The following is a 22,107-nucleotide window of genomic DNA, read 5'->3' as shown; positions in this document are numbered from 1 at the left end:
CAAATATACAGTTGAAACCAGATATTTACATACTCTTCAGATCAAAACAGATACACTTTTTTAATTGTAACATCAAATCAGACTACCGTAATTGTCGGGCTACAAGCCGCTACTTTTTGCACAAGCTTTGAACCCTGCGGCTTTTAGTCAGGTGCGGCTTTTCTATGGATTGTCCATGATTTTTATCATATCGTAAGACAATTTGTTTTGTTTGTTCCGCTGTTGTACGGCACTACGTTGCCTGGCGGAAGGGCATGTGATCAGACACACAGTATCGGGGTTCAAGAGTGGTATGTTGGTCACGTGTCCATCCGCCAGGCAACATAGTGCTGTACAAGTAGCACAAAAAACAAACTTCAAATTAACGCTACGCGTTCAGCGGGAGTCGTGGATGACGAGCGGCGATAAACTTGCGAAAAGCAAGTTATGCTCAACTCCACCATTGGAATCTGACAGCGTGGAAAAGTGTGAAAACATCCATGATCACCAACGGATGTCGAAGGGCTGGACTGCTGCATGATGGAGAGGAGGACACCGCCACGGCCCTTCTGAGGGTGTTCGACTCCGACACTGACAATGAGGATTTCTTTGGTTTTGAAAGTGACAACGAAGGAAAGAAGCTGAGAGTGGATGACGTAGCCATCCTGAGCCTGTTCGTATCCGACACTGGAGGAGAGGACTTTGGTGGTTTTAGTGCGCAGGAAGATGGTGGTGAATGACTGACTTTTCTTCTTGTTAAAGCCGTGTCACTGCACCTGAGCCTAAAAGGTAGTCCGAATCTATTTTTCTGGTGTGCTGTAGGTTATTGTTATGTACTACATTTGTTACTCATTCATGAAGCACAGTACATGTTTCGTACTTGTAATTACCGCTACTTGTACATATACCTAAAAAGTTATGCAAATATGTACCCATAACTTGATTTTCAAAATATTAATAAAAGGGGTGTGTCTCCAAACAGCCATCTCTTTCCTGACAATTCGCTTTGTGCATATTCTCTTACATATGATAAGTCAACATTGAAACACCTGCGGCTTTTGGTCAGGTGCGGCTAATGTATGTACAAAACAGGATTTTCTCCTGATTTTAGCTTGTGCGGCTAATATTCAGGTGCGCTTTTATAGTCCGGGAAATACGGTAAATGTTTATTTTTTTAGATTGATAAATATAAAAAACATATTTGTTAACTTTAAGAGTAAATAGAGAAACTATCTGTATTTCTTAATTTTAAATGGCACCAAATTGTATTCAAAATTGAGCCACACTTATGGAGCTCCACAATCCTTTTCCTGGTGTTTTGGTTGATATCTCTTAATTTTCCCATTTCAAAGAAACAGGCTCTGTGTTTTGTCTTATATGCATCCACAGCTGTCCCACCAATTTACTCACATGGACTCTACTAACCTATCAGAAGCTTCTTCAGCGCAGAATGGAATCGTCTGGAGTTTTCTTATTAATTAACAATAAACTTAGTGTATATGTACTCCTAAATTTGATGAAAGTGATTAAAATAGACAGCTCTGTCTCTCTTTATTCTGACATTTAACTAAGTCAAAAGATATTTCAATATTTATTTATCTAAAACAAAACAAGTTTACTCTAAATTGATGTTGTACAGTAAAAAAATGTTCTTGTGTTTTCCATAAAGTGTATGTAAATATCTGGTTTCAACTGTGAATATACTGCTGTGTATTGAAAGTCCTCTTGTTTTGCATAGATATACTGAACAACATACAAAGCATAATATATAAAATAATATCTACCTGAGTTTTTTCTTTGAAAGAAGCTCCTTATGTCCATTCTTGTATATCAGTGCATTACTGAAACAGATTTATTTAGCCGTGGAGGGAAACAACTGAAAATATGAAATAAACACACATGTAAGCTAAGACTCTCTAAAGAAACAGCATTGTTGTTGTTCGGCTTTTCATTTCGCCATTTGTTGATTAACTTGAAGAGCAAGTAACGTAATACTGGTCAAGTGATCAGTTTGATATCAATCTTTCGTGATACACCGTCATATTTACATTTTTTGTACAGTATGAATGATTTACTTTGGTACCTGGTCAATCTTCAGTTCTCCTCTGTCTGCCTAGCTCCGTTTCTCCAACAGCGCACTTGCAGTAGTGATGTGTCGGTCGCGAACGAAATGGCTCTTAGAGCCGGCTCTTTGGAGTGAACGACGCGAGCCGGCTCCTTATTGGGAACCGGGTTTTTTTCTCTCTCTCTCTCTTGCACTTTTTTTCCGGAGCCGGAGGGAAACAGCCAGGGACATCAACGTCACATTAGAAAGGTATAGTAATCATCCAAAACTATATTCAGTTGCGGATGATAAAGGATTCAGAAAGTTTATTCATGCAGGCCCAAATGGCAGAGAATGTGCATGTTCTTTTTGTTTTCATATTTTAATTTATATTTAATTGTGTTGTGGTTTGCAGTGTTTTGTGTTCTTTCACTTTAAATTTGTTTAAAAGGAAAAAAGCTGAAAATTTAAATAGTTAAAAGTTGAAATGTAAATAGTTGGTTTTTGTATTATATTATTTATTTATTACATTTTGTGTGGAGTGAATAAATAAAAGTATATTTACAGTGGCCCCTAGAGACAAAGCACGTAAAAACTCCAAAACACGTACAAAACACAACAGAGGTTCTCCAGGATGCTGGGCGCAGTGTTGAGCTTTTGTTACCTAGTGGCTACACAAGCCAGCAAGTACCAACGACCGGATTTGGTGTGTGGTAGTAACAGGTAAATGAACTTTTTTAAAAAATTATTTGAATATATATGAGTGCTTGTGTATAAATACATAAACAATACACACATGCTTTCAATTGTGTAATTTAAGTGATCTAGGTAGCAGTTTTGAAAGTTCAGTTAACGCTAGAAATGTGTTTTGGAGTTTGTACATGCATATACATCCGCATATATTTATATATAAACATATATAAATAAAACCACTTCTTTTTTTTACATAGTAATTCCTTTTGTGCATAATTTTATATTTTTGTTAATAATAAATTAATTAAAGCAACAAAACAACCGAAAACAGCCGGTTCGGAGCCGAAAGAGCCGGCTCTTTTTAGTGAGCCGAGCTGAAAGAGCCGGAAATCCCATCACATCGTCACTGCGGGGCGATCGTGGCTCAAGAGTTGGGAGTTCGCCTTGTAATCGGAAGGTTGCCGGTTCGAGCCCTGGCTTGGAAAGTCTCGGTCATTGTGTCCTTGGGCAAGACACTTCACCCGTTGCCTACTGGTGGTGGTCAGAGGGCCAGTGTCGGCAGCCTCGCCTCTGTCAGTGCGCCCCAGGGTGGCTGTGTGTGTGTGAATGGGTGGATGACTGGATATGTAAAGCGCTTTGGGATCCTTAGGGACTAGTAAAGCGCTATATAAATACAGGCCAACAATCATGTTTTTACAGTCCCGTGGTCTCAGCCTCAGATACTCAACAAATCAAACAAAGCTCATAAAAAAATAAACAGATGAACAAAAACAGTTTTGTAATAGAGTGAATTGTTGCCCCCCAGTGGTAAAATACAGAAGTGCCTGTTACAGGGCTAGTTCTTGGTTGACCAATATATGGTAAATGGACTGGTTCTTATATAGCGCTTTTCCACTCTTCTGAGAACTCAAAGCGCTTTACACAACTTGTGCATTCACCCATTCACACCCATTCGCACAAGCACAACTGACATTCACACACATTCATACTCCGATGAATGCATCGGAGAGCAATTTCGGGTTATTATCTTGCCCAAGGATATTTGGCATGCAGACTAGGGGAAGCCGGGAATCGAACCACCAACCTTCCGATCAGTAGATGACCTGCTCTACCACCTGAGCCACAGCCACCCTACATAACATACCCTATATAACAACAAAAAGGGTAGTTTTCTGCACGCTAAGAAAACAACAAGTTAGTGTGTGATGTCCTGCTGTTCAATAAAGGCACCTATCCACGTCCTTCTGTCCTGATCTTTTTAAAGAGCCTAATCCAGAATATCACAGTTTCTCTAAATACAGGCCATTTACCATTCACTAACTCGCAGGCAGTAGCTGCCCCGTCCTGCTTAGTGCCTGAGCTCAGATCATACCAATATTAGGGGGGATTTACGCACAGTCGTAAACACATACACATACAAATCCTGATTTACAAGTACAAAATATTTATGATCACATTTTGAGCCCATATTTGAGCTTTGCCCCAGAAAATGGCGCGTCAGGCCAAAATCCTTTCCACGCCCACCCCTGTGACATCACGCTCCAAAGCCTTTTGGCCTCCTTCTCAGCAAGCTTCCACTACTGCGCTCCCCCAGGCTTGTACCTGTGGCTTCATGTCCTGGGGTGGGGGTTGGTTGTTCTCCTGCCCTGCACCCCATCCTTTTGTTCATATTCAAAGACTATTTTTCTTTATGTATTCTTTCCCCCCAGCAACCGCCATATTATGATGTTGCAAGCAATCACAAACTCTACAGTGTGTCTAACTCCAATGTCTACCAAGCAATCTAATATTCTCAACAGAGCTAAACTCAACATAAACTGAACCCACATTAAAGTTAGCTCGATGCTTACCTTTAGACGAGCCCACAAACCGAGAGAAACTCCGTGATGAAGCTGGAACTCTTTCCAAAAACAGGAAACAGATCAGGGAGCAGAGATCCACGTGGTTCACGCTGATCTCAGCTACGATCCAGGAGACAAGGGTGTGCAGATCGATGCAGAAATGAATCCCAACGTTGGTAGTGGTATATGTTCCTGTAAGTTTACTACTTTACAACCGTTTCATAGAAAAGCAGCTCTCTCTGCTCGACTCCTCTCCTGCACACACAGTTTGCTCCGCCCCCTTATCTGACTCCGCTGTGATTTGTTGCTGTGCGGTCACGTGACTCAGCTGCACAACGTAACCCAGTGGAGTGTTATTTCAAAAGTAGCGCCAATCTCCTTTTCCTAAACTCTTTTCCTTGGCCTCGATGAAAACGTCATCGTGGGGAGGACAATATGGAATCAGAACGATGCCACCTTGAAGCGAAAACGAAAAAAAATATTGAAACCGAAAAAAAATATTGTAACTGAAATAAATGTACTGAAAAATCTTGTTTTGAAACCGAAAAAAAATTGATAGTGAAAAACAATTAATTGAAACTGTAATTTTTTTGTTTTCGCTTACATTTTTTTTTTCGGTTTCAAACCATTTTTCAGTTTCAATCCATTTTTGTCATTTTTGTCATCCACATTGTCAGATGTAGCCCCCAAAATTTTTACATACTGTAGTCAAACACCTGTTTAAAAAAAACCTGTTCTCGATCTTACGATTCTTGCAAATTACAGGCCTTTCTTCTAACTACCTTTTCTTTCCAAAATTCTTGAAAAGAGAGTTGACAGTCAATGAATGACCTTCCTGAAAAAGCAAAATGTTTTACACGTTTTCCAATTTGGTTTTAAACCCTTTCATAGCACTGAATCAGCCATTTTACAAGTTTTTAATGACATATTTTTAGCCACTGATGCTGGGGACTGTGTTGTTCTTGTACTTTTAGATTTGACAGTTGCATTTGATACTGTGGATCATGCATTTTACTCTGTCATTTGGAGCACTGGGTGGGCACTTGAGTGGTTCAGGTCCTACTTGGCGGGGCAAACATTTTGTGTCAGTCTCTGTGACCATGTGTCGTCCTCCGCTCCTCTCTTGTGTGGTGTCCCACAGAGCTCAGTTCTAGGCCCCCTTCTCTTTTCTTTGTATCTGCTCTCTCTTGGATCTATACTGAGAAAACACAGCATTGCATTTCACTTCTATGCTGATGACTGTCAGATATATGTCCCTCTACATAAAAAAGGCACATATTCCATACAACCATTACTTCAGTGTCTTGATGACATTAAGGCTTGGATGTCTCTTAACTTTTTAAAATTCAATGATAAAAAGACTGAGGTGATGATTTTTGGTAGCCCCACTGAAATGCCAAATGTATATTTAGATTCCTTGGCTCGGTATGTTAAGCCAACTGTCACAAACCTGCTGGTCAAAGTGGACTGTAATGAGAAAAGATGACATTATATGCCACTGTAAATGCACTGCTTAATTGTTACCTCTCCCCACTGTCTTCAGTGGCAGGCAGCAGGAAACAGATCAGGAGGCAGAGATGATATTTAAGTTTAACATTACTCACAATATTGCCAAAGAGTCATATGGAATTTAAGCACAAGCGCGTTTCAGTAACTTATCTTTCTTGTAGATCTGTGCTCCAAATAAAGAACTTTATGCTGACAAGATTATTAGTTAAAATAACAAATTTTAAGTTACAAATCAATATTGTCTGCATGGACAGATATTCCACATTCCATATATCATCCTTCAGGTCCTGCATCAATACATTTCCATATTTTTATATCTATAAAAAAAGCTGACACTTGCTAGACTCTATCAAAGGTGTGAGCATCACAGAAGATGCCTTTGTGTCGAAGTAGCTAGAATAGAATAGAATAGAATAGAAAACTTTATTTGTCAATTTCTTCAAATGTACTTGCCATACAAAGGAATTGAAATTACGTTTCACTCTGTCCCATGCGTAGACATTGACAACAATAAAGTGCAGATGCACAACAGCTGAGGATAAAACACAGAAAAACACGAAGTTGATTTTCCTGGCCTGGGATTTTATAAAAATATTCAGCAGTACATCGAAAACGAAAGAAAACCATTAATCAACATATGAACCTTAGCTGATGCTGCTGAAGTGAAGCAGAGCAAAGTTACAGAGGTTTTATTAGAGACACAGCTAAGCGTTTTGAAATTTCGCATAATTTTAAAAAGTTTGAATTTGTTCAGTAGCCTATTGAACAGCAGAAATGAGACTTTCTTTTCAAAATTAGGTAAAAGGGAAAAAACAGAGGCCGACAGCGCTGTAAACAACGGTAGACTTGTGCGTAATAAACAAGCGAATAATGCAGAAAACTGATTTTTTTTGACGGGAAACTGTTCTTGAAGTACACATAGACAGAAAGAGAGAGAGAGAGAGGGAGAGAGCTGTGCATGAAGTGTGATTTTATTGTTGTGGAAGTAAAACAGCAAAAGTTCATGACGATGTTTATGTGAAGGGTTGGATCTTCTTTAGCTGCTGGTTTAGTCAATATTGTTTGGAGAGAGACAAAACCTGCAGCTTCAGAATCTAGTGGAAAAAGGCCGTGAACTCAAAGCACGGATCAGCGGGCTGTCGGCTTTCAGCCCCGACCGTGTCCGTGCTGTCGTGAGAGAAAGGCGACATCTCGCTGATTCTGATCCGTCGGTGGATCCACGCTTTGTGTTTACGTCTTTGTGCAGAATCGTGTTCCGGCTCTCATTTACTATTTCAGCTGTTTGGTTGTTGTTATTTGTTGAAATTTTCTGAGGTTTAACCTGAAATTCTGGCATTTTGGTCAAAATAAATTTGTATTAAAAAATCATTTCAGGATTTTAATGAATCGATATCACATTATCCAAGCTAGAACCGATTTTAATCGATAAATCGATAATTAAAAACCCACCCCTATACATAACTTTGTGGACATGTAGCCAACAGTAATGTTATAACGTTCTTTGCAGATATATAAGTGATCTAAAATTTAATACTTGCTTTTAAAAGTTTATTCTTTGGCCACCACGCTTCAGCCATCTGCTGGGGTTTTTTCTTTTTTGAAAAAAATAGCCACAGCCACCACTGCGCTATGAATTCTGGCCTATGTTGGGACATAATCAGCCTTCAAATGGGGCCTCGAGGGATGCAGACGAAGTATAGATAGATACTTACATTTTTTTTTATCCTTTATTTATCCAGGTAAAAAATCTCATTGAGATTAAAAATCTCATTTCCAAGAGAGACCTGGCATCATAGCAACAAAAGTCACATACCACATAGGTATATAACATTTAAAACAAATACAATATCGCATACAAACATGTGTAAAATATACAATAACAGATCAAATACAAAAAGAGTACATTAAAAACAATCACACTGAGTAAAAGAGCTGTTCTCTCGTTCCTTTAAGACAGAGTTAAACTCTCCCAAGGTAACCAATTCTGATAATTTCAGTTCCTTCTGCAGATTATTCCAGGAAGCAGGGGCAGCGTATTTAAAAGCCCTTTTCCCCCATTCTGTTCTGATTTTTGGGACAATCAATTGTATGATTTTGTTCGAACGAAGGTTGTATTGGTTGTGGTTTTTACCCATATAAACACATAAATAAGATGGAACCAGCCCAAGGAGAGATTTATAGATAAAAATCAACCAATGGGAGAGTCTACGAATATGCAAAGATGGACATTTAGCAGCAGCATACAGAGAACAATGATGTACACGACTTCCATAGCCAGTAATAAAACGTAAAGCACAATGGTCCACAGTATCCAACCTCTTTAGGTAGTGGGCAGGTGCATTCATAAAAAGCAGGTCACCATAATCCAATAAAGGTAAAAAGGTTGAATGAATCAAATGTTTTCTCACTTGGAGGGAGAAAACAAACATAATAACTTGATACTGTCACTGGGTTTAAACTAAAGGAGTGTTCACAAGAAATCATCAGTATCAAACTGTGACAATAACAAAATGTTCATTAAAGCAATCAAGAATGAGTTTGATGTGAATCTTTGGTAATGCATGGGGGAAGCTCTGTGCCAATTTTATCAACAGCTACGGATTTTATCCTTTTCTGGATGCAATACCTTGGCCTCCAGTAACACTATATGGAATCTTAGAGTCATTTTGACCAGGATTTCTCCTTTAATGGAAATATTAAGCAACTATTTATGACTGCTTTCTTTCATTGCTGCAATATCTTGAGAATCAGAAATATCCTGTCCCAGAGTGATGCTGAAAAACTTGTTCATGCATTTATTTCTTCTTGTCGGGAATATTGTAATTCATTATTATCAGGATGTTATTTTTTTGCGTTGGGACACAGGCAGGATGCGATGGCTGCTGTTTTATCCATGTGTGGATGCACATACCCAGCTCCCAAATTGTACCCAAATACTGTACGTCCCTCCATCCAACCACACACTTTAGGAACTGTGACCACCCACTGCACATGCTCCACCGTGGTATCACTATGAATGACAACATCATCCAGGTAGCAAACAGCATATGCAGTGTGAGGACGCAGCTATCGCTACAGCAGGTGCTGAAAAATGCCCGAGTCTTCAAACAAACCTAACAGAAGTGTGATGAATGGTACGAACCCTGCACTCACTTCTTAATTACCTGGAAGCACCTTAAAGACAACCGGCCCCTCTCAACTGCGACAAATCATCTGGAGAAAAGGTAAGCATAGCAGACCAAACACTGAGGAACAAATCCTCGTTTCATCCTATGATAACAGCATTTTCACCATTTCAGCCAATTCCTTTTGCACAATTTGTCTCTTGTGCTTAGGCAACCTGTAGGGCCATGAACGCACTTTCCAGGCTGCGTTTCAAATTGGTGCTGCATGAGAGTCTTGCAGATGGTCGGGGGATGAACACATCTGCAAACTACTGTTGCAATGCAGGAACATCTGCTTTATTGGAACGTGTGAGATGCTAATCACAATGCATCTTAAACACACTCATGTTAAAACTTCATGCCCACATCTTGTTTTTAAGAAAAATTAATCATCTTTTCCTTGAAGATCATTTCAGAGTTTTTAATGAGCTGCAGGAACCGTGCCGAGAGCAGCCAAGTCTCCTCCTCTGATAAACCTCCACGTGTACCACTAAAAACATTTAAATTAGTTTGAATCATGGCTCAAACTACTTGCTGTGAGACCATTTCTTTATTTTTCACACCAAACTGTTTAATAAACTTTACACAGAGTTCATCAATTATAACTGATGCTTTAACAGTATCAGGATTTCATAATGCAAACTTCAAATCAAAAGGAAAACAGCTGCAGAACATGTGGATCAAAATGAATTCATTAAAAAAAACAACGTGGACTTCAAGGATACAGTAAATACACTAAAGTGAAAGGAGGAGCCAAAAATAGATGTTTAATAGGATTTAAATTAACTAAAAGTAGTCACCTGTGATCTTTAAAATGGTTCTGATGTGTGCTGCTGTTTTTAACTTTTAACAGTTCTTTGCTGCCACTGTGAATATTGTGTTCTTTCCCTAATTAAATAAAGGTTACACAGCATCAGTGCTCCATCTTCTGGAAAAAAAAAGGTATTACATGGAAATACAGCCCACAACCAGTTCAGCTTGAGTTTCTTTTTTCTGGACATAAAGGCAAGGCAAGGCAAGGCAAGTTTATTTGTATAGCACAATTCAACAAGGTGATTCAAAGTGCTTTACAGAGACATTAGAAACAAAAACAAATAAAAAGCATGATTTAAAATTGATTAAAACAAGCAAATAAACTAACTAACTAATTAACAAACAAACAAACAAACAAAACAGTATATAAAATCAAAACAGATAAAATCAGAACAGTAGATAAAATCAGTAGTTAAATGTAAGTTTTGAAATTTAAGCTTAAAGTGTGGATTTGGTGCTTTATTCAAATGCAGCTGAGAACAGGTGAGTCTTCAACCTGGATTTAAATAAACTGAGTGTTTCAGCTGATCTGAGGCTTTCTGGGAGTTTGTTCCAGATATAAGGAGCATAAAAGCTGAATGCAGCTTCTCCGTGTCTGGTTCTGACTCTGGGAACTGATAAATTTCATAATAAAGTGTTGTTTCAAAGCTGGTGAACAGATTTAGTTCATTTTGGAAGTTTTAAGAGCAACTGCTGTGAAAATATTTGCTTGTTTTGGGAGAAAAGGATTTAAGAGAAGATTTTACCACAGCAAGAGTTTAAATATGAATGAAGGATTGAAATTTAACTGAGGTGAAACATGCAATGAATACATAAAAAATAAGTTAATTTTGGAAAAGCTAAAAAAGTTCAAATAAAAGAAATGATTTACATATCCATATTTGATTTTTGATAGAATACCAGTTTGCTTAAAAAAAAGAAAGAAAAGACATTCCTATAACTTTAATAGTACAACTACTAAACACTACTGTGTCCTAAGGGAACAAAGGTTAAAATGTAACAGGGATAACATTTTAGAGAATTAAAATCCCTCAAAGGAAAAATAATAAACTTGATATACATATCTATACATGCAGCTTCCTAAATGTAACATTCAGGATTATTCACTGCAGCTCCAGAAATCAGAGCTACCTCATCAGATCCAAGTGTGACATCAGCTGACACTCTTTACAGGAGATTCCATCTGAACTCTGTGGAGCCTGATCTCAAGGTTTTTAAGTCTGAGCCTGAAACCAGAAGAGGATCTTTCTCTCTCTTCAGATTCATTGTGATCCAGTGATTTCAGTCCTGCATGATCAGGCTGATGTTTGCACAGAGCAGATAATGAAGTGAATGTTTTTGCACATTGGTAACAGTGAAACAGTTTATTTACAGTGTGAGATCGTTTGTGTTCGGAGTATGAACTGAGATTCCTGAAACTCTTGTCACACTGGTCACAGCTGAAGTTCACTTCCATGTGTGTACGTTCATGTTTGTTACGATGACCTGATTGTGAGAAGCTTTTGTCACAGTGTCTGCACTTGTATGGTGTCTCTCCTGTGTGGATTCCCTTATGCTTTTTCATTGAGCTCACGTGCAGTGGTGAAGGATGACCCACACTAGTCACAGATGTGCTTTTTGACCACACTGTGGAAGAGTTCATGTATTTTTAATGTACTTGGTGTGTGGAAGCCTCTCCCACATTCTTTGCAGTAGTTCATTTGTCTCCAGTGTGGCTACGTTGATGTGGATTTAGGTCCAGTTGATGATTGGAAGTTTTTCCACAAAGCTTACAAAGAAACGTTTTCCCACCACCACAGTGACGACAGGGTTGAGAACTGGATCCATCTGTGTCGCTCTGCTTTATTTATTTTTATCCTGAATGTCGCCTGAAACAAAGAGCATCTCTGCCAACGTCCAATTACTTTTACTGTTTACATTATAACGATCAGCTTACTGAGAGAAAATGAGTCTTCATTTTCCCAAACAGTTCATTCAGTATAACTCCATAAGTTTACTGATCAGACTTGTTCCAAACACTCAGGTTACAATTACAAGATAAAAAAATCAATACTTCCTCACAGTAACTGCACTTGTAGAGTTACTTTCTGGTGTGGATCTGTTGGTGTTTATTCAGCTGATGTGGAGATTTAAAAGTCTTCTCACACAGGTCACATTTATAAGGTCTCTCCTCAGTGTGGCTAAACGTGTTGTTGTAACTGTGCATCTGTTGGAAACAGTTTCCCACACTGATCACAGCAGGAAACATCATTTTCAGTGTGAATGCGTAGGTGACTATTTCGGTACTGTTTGTCGCTGAACCTTTTTCCACAAAAGTTGCAGCTGTACGCCTTAATTCCAGAGTGGGTAACTAGATGCTTCTGTAAGTTTCGACTTTGAGCAAAAGCTTTACCACACAACTCACAGTAGTGTGCTTTAACTACAATGTGGATGAGTTGGTGTTTTTTTTTTTAAGCCCAAATGCTACGTAAAAGACTTTCCACACAAGTCACAGCTGTACGTTTTAACTCCACTGTGGATGATTTGGTGTGTTTTTAAGCTTCCAGCGTGGGTAAAAGACTTTCCACACAAGTCGCAGCTGTAAGGTTTAAATCCACTGTGGATGAGTTGGTGTGTTTTTAAGCTTCCAGCCCGGGTAAAAGACTTTCCACACAAGTCGCAGCTGTAAGGTTTAACTCCACTGTGGATGAGTTGGTGTGTTTTTAAGCTTTCAGCCCGGGTAAAAGACTTTCCACACAAGTCGCAGCTGTAAGGTTTAACTCCACTGTGGATGAGTTGGTGTGTTTTTAAGCTTCCAGCGTGGGTAAAAGACTTTCCACATAAGTCGCAGCTGTAAGGTTTAACTCCACTGTGGATGATTTGGTGTTTTTTTAAGTCTCCAGCCTGGGTAAAATCCTTTCCACACAAGTCGCAGCTGTAAGGTTTAAATCCACTGTGGATGAGTTGGTGTTTTTTTAAGTTTCCAGCCTGGGTAAAAGACTTTCCACACAAGTCGCAGCTGTAAGGTTTAACTCCACTGTGGATGAGTTGGTGTTTTTTTAAGTCTCCAGCCTGGGTAAAAGACTTTCCACACAAGTCGCAGTTGTAAGGTTTAACTCCACTGTGGATGAGTTGGTGTGTTTTTAAGCTTTCAGCCCGGGTAAAAGACTTTCCACAGATGTCGCAGCTGTAAGGTTTAAATCCACTGTGGATGATTTGGTGTTTTTTTAAGTCTCCAGCCTGGGTAAAAGACTGTCCACACAAGTCGCAGCTGTATGGTTTAAATCCACTGTGGATGAGTTGGTGTGTTTTTAAGTGTCCAGCCTGGGTAAAAGACTTTCCACACAAGTCGCAGCTGTAAGGTTTAACTCCACTGTGGATGAGTTGGTGTGTTTTTAAGCTTTCAGCCCGGGTAAAAGACTTTCCACACAAGTCGCAACTGTAAGGTTTAAATCCACTGTGGATGAGTTGGTGTCTTTTCAAGTCTCCACCCCGGCTAAAATCCTTCCCACACTCATCACAGCTGTAGGTTTTCTTTCCTTTTCTTCTGTGAGGTTTGTCGGCCTCCTGAGAGCGCTGACTTCTCGCTCCATGTTGGTCCTGCAGTGACAGAGATACAAACAGAGGCAGTGAGTGAAATGCAGTCGTGGAACAAACTGTAACTCCCTCCATTGGTTGAATCAAACATGTCAACAAACACATTGTAGGTGTGTTTCCACCACCTTCTGGTCATAGTATCACATTTGAATGATGTGCTACAATGACAGTCGTAATGAAAAATACATATTGGAGAAATATTGATAAGTGGAGAAAATATTTTACTCATAAAAAATTGAATCAATTTTTGATATTGTTGTTTCAATGTGTGCCGATAAAAATTATGTTTGTATCTTCTTGTAACATCTGAGTTGGTTTTTAAAAACCAACAAGCTGTGCAGTTTCAATAACAGTGTAACTGTGATATTTTTCTCACCTTCTGTGTTGAAGTCATTTTTTCCTCTGTAGTGGCTGAGCTGAGTCCAAATGGCTGAAATTGTTCCTCTGTTGCTCCACCAGACTCTTCTCCTGTTACTCAGCTGGGACACAAAAAGTATATGTATTTTATCCCTGATAAAAAATTTTAAAAAAGCAGAGCAAATAAACACGACTAAACTCCTCAGTGACAACAATACCTATGAAACTTCAATGTGGAAACTGAGAAGCAGCTACAACAAGAAAGTCATCAGTTGTCACAAGAACCTGAAAGGGAAAAAGCCACTGACCCCCCTGCATATCACTGCCTTTACCCAGTGGATGCTACACCCTGTATATATGGACTTCTATAGATCCACAAGTCCGGCTCACACTCAATGGTAGCAGTACCACCTGAAGCACCTCATTAGATTCCACCTACTCCACCCAGACAACCCACATGGAAAGGATATATATAAATCTTATAAAGTTTGTATCCGTCTTGTGTGAAACTTGTATGAAAAGCATACAAGAGTGAAAACAGATATAAGACCCCTTGAAAATTATATAAATGAAACTTCTATTTTTTGGATACTTACTAAAACAATGTATGAAAGTAATGAGAAAGTGGCCATTTTCATGAGTAAATCATATAATTTTTTACTAATTCTTTTCCATATGGGAAGGTAAAGGGTGGTTGTATGTAGGGATGGGTATCGTTTAGGTTTTATCCAATACTAGGGCTGCACGATTAATCGTTAGAAAATCGTGATCTTGATTCATACTTTTGTGCGATCTCATTTCCAAATGACAACGATTTAAAAAAAAAGAAAAAAAAAGACGACGACTGTACCGCATTTTGATCCAGGACGTAATCTGCATGAAAACAAGCGCTCACTCTTCCTGCTCAACAAATGACAAGGGCGGAGCCTTATACCACGTGATACAGAAGCTGTGCCGTGTGATGCTAAAATTAGTAGGGAAAAAACATCGGAGAGCACGTCAGGGAAGACAAGAAAGTGACAGGAGAAAATCCATCCCGGTCAACCACCCAAACATCAATAACGGGAACCTTATACAGCGCTTCCCTATACCCGTCGAACTCCCGCAGGCACAAAGAAATTACAGAGGCCATTACTTATCACCTGACCAAAGATATGGCTCCCATCAACACTGTGCAAAATGAGAGATTTAGGAAAATGATCAACGCCCTAGACAAATGCTACACAGTGCTGTCCCGCAACTATTTTTCTATTGTTGCACTACCTGCTCTATACACGCAGTGTCGAGCAACGGTGGAGACGGAATTTCAAGCAGTACAACATTTTGCGGCAACATTTTGCGAGACATTTGTTGTTTTTATGTTTATATATTGTTTTTATGTTCAGTCTTAACTGTTACAAAGTTAATAAGTGCAATAAATATTTATATTGGAAAAGAAAATCGTGAGAGAATCGTGATCTCAATTCTAAGGAAAAAAAATTGTGATTCTCATTTTATGCAGAATCGTGCAGCCCTATCCGATACCAGTACCAAACTGGTACTTTTGAAACTGTACCAGTGCTTAAACAGTACTCAAACTGGTGCTTAAAGAATGGAGAACACAAAATTGGTCCAAAACCTTCTCATGTTCAACTGTTTTTTTTGTAGAAAGATAACAATGTTAGCCTTTTCTGCAGCCATAGGGCATATATGGTATCACTCTTGGCTGGAAGCAGTGCTTAAACAATGGAAAAAGGCAAGGCAAGGCAAGTTTATTTGTATAGCACAATTCAACAACAAGGTGATTCAAAGTGCTTTACAGAGACATTAGAAACAAGAACAAATAAAAAGCATGATTTAAAATTGATTAAAACAAGCAAATAAACTAACTAACTAATTAACAAACAAACAAACAAACAAACAACAGTATATAAAATCAAAACAGATAAAATCAGAACAGTAGATAAAATCAGTAGTTAAATGTAAGTTTTGAAATTTAAGCTTAAAGTGTGGATTTGGTGCTTTATTCAAATGCAGCTGAGAACAGGTGAGTCTTCGACCTGGATTTAAATAAACTGAGTGTTTCAGCTGATCTGAGGCTTTCTGGGAGTTTGTTCCAGATATAAGGAGCATAAAAGCTGAATGCAGCTTCTCCGTGTCTGGTTCTGATTCTGGGAACTGATAAAAGACCGGATCCAGATGACCTGAGGGAGCTGGATGGTTCATACTGGGTCAGGAGGTCATTGATGTATTTTGGTCCTAAACCATTCAGAGCTTTATAGGCCAGTATCAGAACTTTAAAGTCTATCCTCTGACGGACAGGCAGCCAGTGTAAGGACCTCAGAGCTGGACTGATGTGGTCCACTTTTTTGGTCTTAGTGAGGACTCGAGCAGCAGAGTTCTGAATGAGCTGTAGTTGTCTGACTGATTTTTTAGGTAGACCTGTAAAGATGCTGTTACAGTAATCAAGCCTACTAAAGATGAATGCATGGACTAGTTTTTCCAGGTCCTGTTGAGACATCAGATCTTTTATCCTTGATATATTCTTGAGGTGATAGTAAGCTGACTTTGTTATTGTCTTAATGTGTTTTTCTAAGTTTAGGTCTGCATCCATCACTACACCCAAATTTCTCGCCTGGTTTGTGGTTTTTAGATGTATAGATTGAAGTTCTCTGGTGACCTGTAATCGTTTTTCTTTGGCGCCAAAGACTATTACCTCAGTTTTGTTTTTGTTTAGCTGGAGAAAATTGTGGCACAACCAGTCATTGATTTCCTCAATGCATTTACCAAGAGCCTGTACAGGGCCTCGGTCTCCTGGTGACATTGTGATATATATTTGTGTGTCATCTGCATAGCTGTGATAGTTTATTTTGTTGTTGTTTATAATCTGTGCCAGTGGGAGCATGTAGATGTTAAACAGAAGGGGTCCCAAGATGGAACCTTGGGGAACTCCACATGTGATACTTGTCTGCTCAGATGTGAAGTTACCTATTGATACAAAGTATTTCCTGTTTTCTACGTATGTTTTGAACCAGTTTAGTACAGTTCCTGAAAGACCTGTCCAGTTCTCCAGTCGTTTGAGTAATATGTTGTGGTCAACTGTATCAAATGCTGCACTGAGATCCAGTAAAACTAAGACTGACATTTTTCCACTGTCTGTATTCAGACATATGTCATTGAACACTTTGGTCAGAGCGGTTTCAGTGCTGTGATTCTGTCTAAAACCTGACTGGAAGACATCGTAGCAATTATTCTGTTTTAAGAAGTAACTGAGCTGTTGAGAAACTGCTTTTTCAATGATCTTACTTAAAAACGGGAGATTTGAGATCGGCCTGTAGTTGTTCATTTGTGTCTTGTCAAGATTGTCCTTTTTCAGTATAGGTTTGATTACAGCAGTTTTTAGTGATTCTGGAAACACACCTGATAATAAAGAAAAGTTGACGATCTGTAACAGGTCTGACTCTAAAGTCTTTGAGACCTTTTTGAAAAAACTTGTTGGCAGGACATCTAAACAGCAGGAGGAGGAGTTCAGTTGACCTAAGATGTCCTCCAGGTCTTTGCTGTTAATAGGTTGAAACTGTTTCATGGTGTTTAAACAGTTTTTTGGTGGACACAGTACATATCCTGGATCTGCTGTTGATGTACCAATTGCTTGTCTAATTTTTTGGATTTTTTCAGTGAAGAATTTGGCAAAGTCATTGCAGGCCATGGTCGAATGAAGTTCAGCTGCCACTGACACAGGGGGGTTTGTTAGCCTGTCAACTGTAGAAAATAAGACCCGAGCATTATGGCTGTTTTTAGTGATGATGTCAGAGAAGTAGGACCTCCTTGCATTCCTCAGTTGTAAATTATAATTGTGAAGTTTCTCTTTATAAATGTCATAATGAACCTGGAGGTTTGTTTTTCTCCATCTGCGCTCAGCTTTCCTACACTCTCTTTTTTCATTTTTCACCAGTGTGGAGTTTCTCCATGGAGACTTTTTCCTTCCAGAGATAACCTTCACCTTAATGGGAGCAATAGTGTCCATTACATTTAACATGTTAGCATTGAAGCTATTGACGAGCTCATTGACTGACCCTCTGGACAGGTCAGGTGTTAATGGGAAGACCTGGTTAAAAATTGCACTACTGTGTTCAGTTATACACCGTTTTGTGATCACTGTTGTTGATATATTTGTGTGGGCTGAGATTTTACTTTCAAAGAAAACACAGTAATGATCAGACACGCCCACATCAGACACAGTAACCTTTGAAATGCTCAGGCCTTTGGAGATCAGTAGGTCAAGAGTGTGTCCTCTATTATGTGTGGCCTCTGTTACATGCTGAGTCAGCCCAAAGTTGCCCAGAGTGTTACTCAGGTCTTTAGTCCCTTTGTCCTGAGGGTTGTCCACATGGATGTTAAAATCCCCAACAATAATTACACAGTCAAAATCAACACAGATCACAGACAGCAGTTCACTGAGGTCATTAAAAAAGTCTGTGCAGTATTTGGGAGGCCTGTAAACATTAAGAAACACAACTTTGGATGGGGCCTTCAGCTGTAAAGCCACATATTCAAAAGACTGAAAACTTCCAGGAGATAGCTGCTTACATTGAAATGATTCATTAAATAAGACAGCAACCCCTCCTCCTCTCCTGCTCGCCCTGACCTCACTGATAAAACTGTAGTTAGGAGGGGTCGTCTCGATGAGAACAGCTCCACTGTTACTTTGGTCCAACCAAGTTTCAGTTAAAAACATAAAATCAAGGCTGTGCTCAGTGATTAAATCATTAATTAAAAATGTTTTCCCAGCTAGAGATCTAATGTTTAATAAAGCCAACTTAAGTGTTTTAGAGGTATTACTTGTCCCCTCGTGTTTGGGAGCAGTCTGTGGCACACAAGGTATGTTTACTATGTTTAAAGATCTTTTAGAGTGCAGCTCTCTGTGTTTTGACCAGGCCACATGTCTCCTGTCACCTAAAAGTACAGAAATTTTAAAACCTTCTAGTAAACAGGGTCCCAGCTTCTCCTGGGAAAAGTCATCACTGCCATAATCCTCACAGCCCGGACCCTCCACACATCACACATCAGACTGCGGAGACAGGGCATGAAGAGGAACTAAGGGGGGCGAGGCTGGGCAATGTGACTTCGATTGCTCTGTTGAGGGTGGGGCTCGATGGCGAACCTTTGGCCGCTCTGGTGGGGGGTTTATGGGGGACAAAAAGGGATTGGGACGGGGGGTAGATCTGAGCCCAGCATTGACCCGCTCCATCATCTCCTCAGTGAATTTCAGGTGTGGGGAGGAGGGAGAAAGGGAGGGGGAGGAGGGTGATGGCCTGTCAGGGGTTTGGGGGACTGGGGAAGGTCGTGGTCCCTTGTCCTGGTCGTTGGTGTTGTTGAGAGAGTTGGAGGCAAATAGGGACCCCTCTTCTTGCCTTAGATGTCTCTCCTTTCTGAGGCTCTTCCTCAGATGCCATGGATGTCTCTCCTTTCTGAGGCTCTTCCCGGGTGGGGGCAAATGGAGCTCCTCCTCAAGGTTTCTGCTGGGCTTTGTCTGTTCTTGGAGTACTGTTTGTTCCTCTTTATGAGATAACTCCTCGTTTATCTCAGCCTTGGCACCAAGCACAGATGGATGACGTATGGAATAAAACAAGTTGGAGGTGAACAGTTTCACCCCTGACTTGTTAAAATTAAATCCATTTGCTTTGAACAGATGCCTGCGTTCCCAAAAAATATTAAAGTTGTCGATAAAATGCACTGAGTGGTCAGCACATGCTGATATAAGCCATTTATTCAGTGTAAACAACCTGCTGAATCTCTCGTCTCCTCCTCTGACCGGCGGTACAGGTCCACTGATGAATACAGCTGCATTCAGAGAGTTTACAGTATTTAGTAATCCAGTAAAGTCCCGTTTCAGAACCTCCGACTGTTGTTTGGACACATCGTTTGACCCTGTATGCAGAACAATGTTTGTCACAGTTGGATATTCATCTGCAATTTGAAGAATTCTCTCCTTCAGGTTGTTGACCATATCGTTAGGAAAGCAGAGGACTTTAGTGTTCTTACCGCACATCCTTTGTACATCCTTTACGGCAGAGTCACCCACAATCAGAGTTTCAGGCCTAGCCTTTAGCTTTCCCTGTGGCCTTTCACTTTTCAACAGATTTTCAGACCTTATTTCGCTGCTTTTAGATGGATGGTTGTCCGATATAGATCCAGGGTCCTTTGATAGTGGAGCAAATCTGTTCTGCAGTTTCACATTCAGTTGTTTTGGAGGTTTGTTGTTAACCTTCCTATTCACGGTTGTCCAGTCCTGTTTCCTCCCGTATACAGGGGTAGAAGAGCTTCTCTGTCTCGTAGGAAGTGAAGGCCAGTCGGTTTCAGAGATTTCAGCTCGCTGTGCCCTGCCTGTGATACGTCCTCCCCCTTCCAGGAGACATGATTTATGTCTTGGTTTTGCACCAAGACAGTCTAAGGGGGGATTATCACTTGAGGATTTATAATAATGCACAGAGTCTACTTTCTTGGTCATGTTATCTGTGCTCCTTAGCTGTGTACTAGCTTGCTCATCGCCATTGTTTTGAATCAAAGGCAAGGTTGTTTCATTTCCACACAGTCCATTTACCTCCACGTTTACTTCTAAGCGATGAATTTTTGTCTCCAGTACTGCAATCTTCTGCAGGAGGCTGTGGTAGTCATCTGTGGAGAGGGAAGGCATCTTGTTGCTAGTTAGCCTAGCGGTTAGCACCTTTCCAGGCTATTGAGGCTGCTCGGTGCCCAGACGCTGTAATCAGGCTTCAGCTGTGTCTAGGCCACAGACACACGGAGCGCTGAGGACAAGGTAACTGTAAAAATGTTGCTGTTTCTGTTAAGAACACTTTAGTCCTAATGATCTATAAGTGTCCAGAAGTTATCGCAGGTAAGCTCACACGGAAAAAAGGGAAAAAAGGGAAAAAATCAGCATAAAAATCAATACAAATCAATATAAGAAGCAAAGCATTCAAGAGCAAAGAGATGAAGCGTCCACACTCACAAAGGGGAGGAGCAAAGTTTGTCCAAAAACCTCTCATGTTTAGCCGTTTCCCATTTTTTCTTTGGTCATTTTAGCCTTTTTGGCCAGGGTGAAGGGAGTATCTGCCATCAGACAAGAAGAAAGCCATGTAACTATGACGGTGTTTGCTAGTTCACCTTACATGCATTAATGTAATAACGTGGTTAGCCTACTCAACGTAAATTACACACGAACAACATTAATCTACATATATTGTTACAAATATATGTAAGAACTGAGCCAAATTTAGTAATGCCAACAAAATGAAATAACAATATTTGTATCTTATATATGATACATTCTTCCACAGGAGCTGCTGATCCAGTTCTACACTGCGGTCATTGAGTCTGTCCTGTGCTCCTCCATCACAGTCTGGTATGGAGCAGCCACTAAACAGGACAGGAGCAGACTGCAGCGGACTGTACGGGCAGCAGAAAGGATCATCGGCACCCCGCTGCCCTCCATCCAGGATCTGTACCTCTCAAGAACCAGGAAACGGGCAGGGAAAATCATCACAGACCCCTCACACCCTGGACACAGACTTTTTGATCTGCTGCCCTCTGGCAGACGGTACAGAAGCCTGCAGACCAGGACCACCCGATACAGGAACAGTTTCTTTCCCCTCGCCATCTCCCTTCTTAACAGTTGACCTGTCACACTGCTCCCACTGCCAGACCGCAACTGCACCTTATGTACATTTTGTAGTATTCATTCCACCTCATTCATTTCTGTATTTTATGTATATAAGTTTAGGTTCGTTATTTATAGTTGGTTTACACAGCTTTGTGTATGTATGTGTATATATAGACACGTGTGTGTGTGTGTGTGTGTGTGTGTGTGTGTGTGTGTGTGTGTGTGTGTGTGTGTGTGTGTGATTTACATTGCTGTGCTTGAGAGCCACCATCTACTGAAACCAAATTCCCTGTATGTGTCTGCACATATACTTGGCCAATAAACACTATTCCGATTCAGATACATCTATATATACACTGTCAGAGATACTTGTCTTTGAGTGAAGATTTAAGGTGATAGGACATAAATAAATGCAACTTGAATCTTTACTGAAGCTCAGTATTTGACACAGAGTTCAAGTTCAATGCTGTAATAACTAATAATGATTAA

At 40.0% G+C, this 22,107-nt stretch overlaps 3 protein-coding genes across 5 annotated transcripts in view; 1 reads left to right on the top strand and 2 right to left on the bottom strand.

The window, feature by feature from the left end:
• Nucleotides 1-4,894, bottom strand: part of LOC309693882 (uncharacterized protein) — a 31,993-nt gene extending 27,099 nt beyond the window's left edge. The window contains exon 1 of the mRNA XM_082513494.1: nt 4,567-4,894. The gene's annotated coding sequence lies outside the window, so the exon portion shown is untranslated. The remainder of the gene's footprint in view (nt 1-4,566) is intronic.
• LOC309695629 (uncharacterized protein) overlaps nt 1-22,107 on the top strand; it is a 409,672-nt gene that overhangs the window by 184,528 nt on the left and 203,037 nt on the right. The gene's annotated exons all lie outside the window — the stretch shown is intronic.
• LOC309694246 (uncharacterized protein) overlaps nt 9,776-22,107 on the bottom strand; it is a 174,314-nt gene continuing 161,982 nt past the window's right edge. For 2 of the 3 annotated variants that reach the window (XM_082514141.1, XM_082514140.1), the window contains exon 3: nt 9,776-13,622. In XM_082514141.1, coding sequence (XP_082370267.1) covers nt 12,507-13,622 — 1,116 coding nt within the window. In that variant the 3' untranslated portion in view covers nt 9,776-12,506. Of the gene's footprint in view, nt 13,623-13,995; nt 14,099-22,107 lie in introns of all 3 variants that reach the window. The other variant, XM_082514139.1, reaches the window with a different exon arrangement.

Source organism: Aulonocara stuartgranti (genome assembly GCF_965226115.1).
Source record: "Aulonocara stuartgranti genome assembly, chromosome: 3".
NCBI classification, from domain to species: Eukaryota; Metazoa; Chordata; class Actinopteri; order Cichliformes; family Cichlidae; genus Aulonocara; species Aulonocara stuartgranti.
The sequence above is the reverse complement of the archived record's forward strand: the minus strand, read 5'-3'. Positions and strand labels throughout refer to the sequence as shown.